Raw genomic sequence first — 6,687 nt, 5'->3', positions numbered from 1 at the left:
CCCCCCCCGCCCCCGTCTACCCCCGGACTCTCTGTGGCTCCCACCACTCCACTGCCCCGCCCCCAGCAGCCACCTTGTTTCAGAAGGTTCTCGTGCCCCAGGGCATCTGTCCTGCTGCTCCTAGCTGTGCCCCAGCAGATGCCACACTCAGGGCCCGCACTTCGGCCCCCTGACCGGCCTCCGGCTCTGAGCAGCCCCCTTGGCACACGTAGGTGGCATCATCCCAGTGGAGGCCAGTCCTCTGGCAGCCCCCAGGCCCTGGCAGGGCAGGCGTCAGCAGCGGCTCGTGTGGGACCCCCGCGGGCACCCTTGTCAGGGACAGAGTGCTCCCCCTGCTCTGACGGGATGGGGTGCAGGCGTGCTGGGCTCGGGGCGAGCCGATGCTGCAGGCCAGCCTGATGCTGCCGAGGGCCCCGTCCCCGCTGGCGTCCTGGTGCGTGGCCTGCTCTGGGCCGGCCCTTGCCCCCAGTGACTAGATTTTGTTGTGACTCCTGGGCAGATGGGGTGGCGGCAGCGGCAGTTTGGGGTTTGTGGTCACGAGTCCTCTCTCTGCTGGGACGGACCCGGATCTGGGGAATCTGGATCCTGAGGGTGGGAAACAGGACGAAGCTGCCTCAGTGACTCTACCTTCACTGACCTGAGTGCAGCGCAGGGGTGTGGCTCTCGCTGTGAGGGGGGGGGCGGGCGTGGCCTGACAGGACACCCTAGTAAGCGTGCTTCTGCCACACGCCACACCATATAGCCCGTGCCTGGGCCCGCGCCCTGGGTGACCCTGACGGGGTGGGGAGGGTCGCTGCAGGGTGATGGCGTCCTGGGGCTAACGGGACTGTGTTGGATCCTGTGACAGTTCGGCACTTATAGCGAGTCCGAGAGGAGGACCGAGGAGTATGACACTCAGGTGAGGGGCAGGGGCGCGAGGGGAGGCCCCGGCGACTTCACTGTCCTGGCCTCGCGGGGACCCTGGGCCGGTCTTCACGGGCGGTCGGGAGGCCCCCTCCTCTCCTGTAACGAGAGTCCTTTCCGGGGAGGTGCTGGTACGCGCTGTGCTGTCACACCGTCACCCAAACCCCGGTGACGGCTGTCGCCCCCCCAGCCCCGCTGTGTGGGTGTGGGTGCAGCTGGCGTTGCCAGGACACCGCCCCTGGGTGGGGACCGCGTCCCTTTGTGCTGGGACAGGCGCTTGTGTTCCGAGTGCACCAGGGCCCAAGTAAGGCTCAGGGTTACGTGGTGACGCGCCGGCCCCTGAGGGTGCCCTGCACACGCGGCTCCAGCCACGGCTGCAGACCTGTTTCCGTCGTGCTGGAGGGGCGCCCGGCCTCACGGAGGCCCCGTGCTCCCGGCAGGCCATGAGGTACCTGTCCTACCTGCTGTACCCGCTGTGCATCGGGGGCGCCGTCTACTCCCTGCTGAACATCAAGTACAAGAGGTAGGACCTGCTGGCCTCTGCGCTGCCAGCCGGGGCACCCCTGGGCCTCCGTGCGTCCCCACCCCCGGGGAGACCCACGGCCTGCCCAGAGGGCACTCGGCCAGCGTGTGGTGTCCCCGGCCTGTCTCCGAGCTGCAGGCACGGAGACACGGGTGTCCAGGGCCCTGGTGTCAGAATGATGGTGGCCACGCCTGACGAGGGGGCCCTGGGACGGTGACATGGTGACTGCATCCGAGGCACGGGAGCCCCGGAGATGCGGCCCTGAGGGCTGGGGGTTCTGACGGAGGACACGGGCCAGCGCAGGCCGCCGCGTCACGTTTGCGCTCCCTGCAGGTTCCCCAACCAGCACTGCAGTTTCCGGGGGACGCGCGCCTCTGGACGGGGTGGTGACCGCTCTCCCTCTCCTTGGGTCGGGGGGAGGGCGGGGTGACTACATCTCTCTCTCGCCTCGGGAGGGGGGCGGTGACCACGCTCTCCCTCTTGCAGCTGGTACTCGTGGCTCATCAGCAGCTTCGTCAACGGTGAGTAGCAGGGTCAGTTCCTCCAGCAGCGCCTGTGGCGGTTCCTCGTGGTTCCCGCACGTGGCCCCGTGTGGTTCAGGGGTGTGCAGGCGGGACCGCTGCCGTGATGCCTGGTTCGCCTGTGGTGGCCCCACTCAGGCTGCCCGTGAACACGGTTTGGGGCGGGCAGGAAACAACACCGTCCGCGTGCGATTTCTGAGGGTGCCACGAGCCCTGTGCACGGGCCGGGTCTATGCCCTGGGGGGCCGGACCCAGGACCCGACCAGCCACTCGAGGGCGGGAGCCGGTCTGGGCAGAGCACTGTGCCGGACGGCCGCGCAGCGTGGTGGGAGGGGGCCGCCTGCCGAGAGCCCGTGCGCGAAGGCGGACTCGGGGCCGCCCCAGCCTGCCGTCCTTTTCCCCAGGGGTGTACGCCTTTGGCTTCCTCTTCATGCTTCCCCAGCTCTTCGTCAACTACAAGGTAAGACCACGCCCCTCCCCACGCTCGCCTGGGTCCCCCGTGCTCCTCCGTGCGGCTGGCCACTGATCTGCCGCATCTTGTCCCCCAGATGAAGTCAGTGGCGCACCTGCCCTGGAAGGCCTTCACCTACAAGGTCAGTGCCTCACCCATCACTCGGGGGGGGCTTCCCTGCCCGTCACTCCTGGGAGCTTGACTCCGCCCATCACTCCGTGGGGGGGGTCTGACCCTGCCCGTCACTCCTGGGGGGGGGTCTGACCCTGCCCGTCACTCCTGGGGGGGGTCTGACCCTGCCCGTCACTCCTGGGGGGGCTGCCCCTCCCATCACTCCGGGGGGGCTGACACACCCAGTGGGGGGGGGTCTCTGAACCGCGGCAGGTGGTGGGGACTCAGGAACGGTGGGTGGTTCTCTGACCATCACGGCAGCACGGGACGTTTTCTTGAGTCAGAAGCTATGTTGTTTTTTGGGGACACGCACGAGCGCTCACCCCTGGCTGCCCCAGGGGCCCCACGCCCGCACGCAGACGCAGAGCCTGGGCTCGGGCACACGCCGGGCTGAAGTGCGGTCAGCCGCTCGCCAGGGCAGGTGCGGTTAGGGTGTTTTCCCATCTCGTGAGGGAAGAGTGGTTCTGAGGAAGAGCAGCGCCGCGTCCTCGGCCGGGTTCTCAGGGCGGCCCTCGCCGGTCACCGCGTGCGGAGCGCGGGGTACACGAGGGGGCGTCCCGGCGTCCAGAGTCCTTCCGCCCGTGCTCCTTTTCTCTGGTCTGTTGTCGCCGGGAGCCGCTCGGCAGTGACGTGGGCGCCCGGGAGAGCCCTGACCGCCAGCGTTCCCCACCCCCCTCCGTCCCGCGTGGCAGGCGTTCAACACCTTCATCGATGACGTCTTTGCCTTCATCATCACCATGCCCACGTCCCACCGGCTGGCGTGCTTCAGGGACGACGTGGTGTTCCTCGTGTACCTGTACCAGCGATGGTGAGTGCGCCCCCCCCACCTCCCCCAGGGCTTCCGAGGGCACAGAGGTGGTTTGCGGGCGCCGTGTGTCGCAGGAGCGAGGCCAAGCGAGAGCCCACCCTGTGCGCGTCCTGGTTGAGCAGAACAGGCCTCCGTCCGAGCGGCTCAGTCGGCCCCGGCCAGCTCACGTCTCCCCACCGTGTGGTGGCATCGTCGCGGGCACAGTCTGGGAAGCGCAGAGGGGGCATCGCCCCCAGGGCCTGGACAGGGCCGCCTGGGGATGAGCACGGAGCTCCGTCCTGACAGTGCACACGCAACAGGCGGGCACGACGGGACTCCAGACGCCCCTCCTGCGGCAGCGTGGGGTCTCGCGTCCTAACTGGGAGTCCAGCCCTTTCCCAGATGGCCGAGCCTGGGGGCCCGTGTCCTTGCAGGCTGTACCCTGTGGATAAGAGCAGGGTGAATGAGTTCGGGGAGTCCTACGAGGAGAAGCCCCAGCGGAAGCCCCACGCACACTGAGTCCCGCGGCCCGTGCGGCGGCCCCTGCGCACCACAGCTGCATGCTCGGCCGAGTGTTTCCGGAGGCTTCTGGTGGAATTCCTCGGACATTACACCCTCTGCGTTGCCAAAGCTGAACGTCTCCCGTTGTCCCTGAGTCCCTGCGCGTCGTGTTAGGGACGGGCTCCAGCGGGCAGACCGCGGCCCCCGCATCAGGCTATGACTGTCGGCAGCTTGGCGCGTGGGGCCCGGACCAGGGGCCTCTTGAGGCGTCTGCGAGCGCCCCCCATGCGCGCAAGAGGCTCTTTAACTCCATTCCTTAGAGACTGGGATCAAATGGCTTTTTTCCTTTTTGTTTAAAATTTGACTATTTTAAAGCTTAATGTACGTATGTTTCTATTTTAAAATAAATTTCTTTGGCTGTGACGTTTTTCCTGGCCTGGCGGAGTCTGTCTCCGCTGGCTCACTTTCCCTGTTCTCGGAACGGGCACACGATGAGGGGTCACGGATGCGCTTGCCGAAGTGGCAGAGGTAAGGACCGCCTCCCAAGCGGTCAAGTTGTGGGTGTTCTTGTCCGGTCTCGAATGGGCCACATGGGCACTACCCGGCCGGCAGACAGTGTTTTTCAGAAGTGCTCTGAGTCGAGGCAGAGATGAGCAGCGAGGCTGGGCGGGGGGGGGAGGGGGGGAGTGGTGAGGGTGGCCCGTGCTCTGTGTGGCTCCGTGCGTTCCTGTGCGAACACACGGGCAGCATGTGCCACGGAGCTGGCCTTGCACTGCCCTCTCTGCAGTGTCCACGCTGGCCGTGCTGGGCTCCTCCGCCCTGGGTAGAAGGTGGGGCCGATCGCGGTCTGAGGGAGCAGGCGTGTGTCCCCACCTGTCCCCACAGGCTGCACACGCCATCGCGCAGGTCTGTTTGCAACGTGCCGCCCAGGAGCCTGTAATTTCCGGCCGAGCCGTGAGCCGCACGTGGTGAGCGATAGGAAGACACGGGTTCACATCTTCCCGATTCAGTTTCGACGCGAGGACGCTGAGGAGCCCAGGAAGGCGAGCACGCGGCGTCCCCTGTGGACTGCCCGCCCCTGGAGCCACAGAGCAGCTGCCCGGAGGGCACACACGTCCCTGCTGGCTCGGCCGAGGGCACGGGCTGCGTTGTAAGGGGACGTCAGGGCAGCCGCCTCCGCGTGCGGGGCCCGTGGGGCCCGGGAGGGTCGGCCTCGAGGCCCTGCAGGGCCGGGGACAGCACCACTGAGCGGCTTCCAGCAACACACGCGTCACCTCGCACTCTGCTCAGGTGCGGGCAGGCGGCTTCCGCCAGAGGCTCCGGGGCAGAGCCCGGCTTGCCCAGCTCCGTTCCCCACCCCCGCTCCACACTCCAGCGGTCACGTTGGCCCCGGGGCGATCCAGGGTCGGCCCCCATGTCCCGGCCACACCATGGTCACGGCTGCCGTTCCCAGGGCCCGGGGTGGCACGTGTGTGCCGTGTTCTCTGGTGCCCCCGTGGCGCCCCATCTCCCCTGCCCTGGTGTGTCCTGTCCAGAGTTCCCTCTGTGGCCCACCCTGAGGGGGAGCACTTCCTCTGTCTCCTCACGGCACAGGGGCAGAGTGGAGGGGAGCACACCCCCCTCTTGTACACGGCCCCGTCCCTCCTGGTTGCTCGTCCCCGAAAGCACTTGGTGACCTTCGTGCCCACTGGCCCCCGTGCCTGTTCTCAGCCCCGCCCGGAATCCCACACTAGACTCCGGCTGCTTTGGCCCAGGATTCTCCCTCACCTCCATCCCAGCCACGTTCCGTGGCACCCATTTGTCGCCTGTGCTCTTCCACCGTGTGAAGAAAGCACGCGTTCGCGACCACGGACGGACGGCAGGGTTTGGTCCACTCTCGTGTTAGGAGCGTGTGTGCGTGTGTTCTGTGGACGCAGCGGCCCGGGCGGAGCACGTGCGTGCTTGATGTTGCAGAGCTGTCCCCCCCCGAGCCCCCCGTGTCCCACCTGCCCACACCAGCTGCTGCCATCTGGTGTCCGTGCAGGGCCACCTTCCTGAGGCCTGGATTCGCGTTGCCCGGGCAACAAAGGGTGCGGAGTGGCTCGCAGTCTTCTGTCTCCAGGCCTTTCTCCGGTGAAGGGCCTGTTTGTTTCCCCGCAATCCGCATTTGTAACCGCACTCACGAGGGCTGCATAAGGCAAGGGGTGCGCGTCCCTGTTTTCTGCTCAGGACAAGCTCCCTTGTGTGGCTGCTGGAGCCGCTGGGCCCGGGCTTTCATGCTCCGGCTTTCACTGCTGCCTGCATCGCCGCCATGGCGACAGCCAGCCCCCCCCACCCCCCGTGTGTACGCTCCTCTGGAGTCCCATCTAGTTTATTTAGAGAATTTGTCCATTTGGCATAAAGTCGCTCGTGACCTTTTGTGCCTTCTGTGGGGCCGTGTCTGCCACTTCGCCACTGGGTGGTCGTGTCCAGCAACAAACCCTGGGCACACTGGGTGTGAGTGGCCACATAGTTAAAGAGGCAGGTGTGCTGCAGTCCTCGCGGGGGGCGGCCCTCAGAGCCACAGATGGCAGGGGTCCTTCTAGAAAGCTGTCGGCCCAGACAGCGTTCATTCCGTCCCAGAGACGGAGGCCTGGAGGGCGCTGCTGCAGGGCCGCTCCTTCCGAAGCCAAGGGAGAGTCCGTTCCGGCGTCTCCTCGGCCGAGAGGCAGCCGCCGTCATCCCCACGCGGCTCCCTGAGCGCGCGTCTCCAGGTTCCCCGTTCCGATAAGGACAGGCAGGTTGAGTCGGGGCCCGCCGTGAAGACCTCCCCCGGGCCTGACCGTCTGCAAAGACCCCATTTCCAAACAAG

At 67.0% G+C, this 6,687-nt stretch overlaps 1 protein-coding gene across 2 annotated transcripts in view; it reads left to right on the top strand.

Moving 5' to 3' along the window:
- Window positions 1-4,265, top strand: part of CLPTM1L (CLPTM1 like) — a 15,467-nt gene extending 11,202 nt beyond the window's left edge. For both annotated transcript variants that reach the window (XM_039238034.1, XM_039238033.1), the window contains exons 11-17: window positions 848-898; window positions 1,344-1,426; window positions 1,913-1,947; window positions 2,352-2,407; window positions 2,496-2,540; window positions 3,262-3,377; window positions 3,791-4,265. In XM_039238034.1, the coding sequence (XP_039093965.1) occupies window positions 848-898; window positions 1,344-1,426; window positions 1,913-1,947; window positions 2,352-2,407; window positions 2,496-2,540; window positions 3,262-3,377; window positions 3,791-3,875 (471 nt within the window). In that variant the 3' untranslated portion in view covers window positions 3,876-4,265. The remainder of the gene's footprint in view (window positions 1-847; window positions 899-1,343; window positions 1,427-1,912; window positions 1,948-2,351; window positions 2,408-2,495; window positions 2,541-3,261; window positions 3,378-3,790) is intronic.
- The last annotated feature ends 2,422 nt before the right edge of the window (window positions 4,266-6,687 follow it).

The sequence above is a fragment of the Hyaena hyaena genome, unplaced genomic scaffold (assembly GCF_003009895.1).
Source record: "Hyaena hyaena isolate Hyena2069 unplaced genomic scaffold, ASM300989v1 scaffold_134, whole genome shotgun sequence".
In the NCBI taxonomy this organism is placed as follows: domain Eukaryota; kingdom Metazoa; phylum Chordata; class Mammalia; order Carnivora; family Hyaenidae; genus Hyaena; species Hyaena hyaena.
Note: the sequence above shows the minus strand (reverse complement) of the source record. Positions and strands in the feature narration are given on the sequence as shown.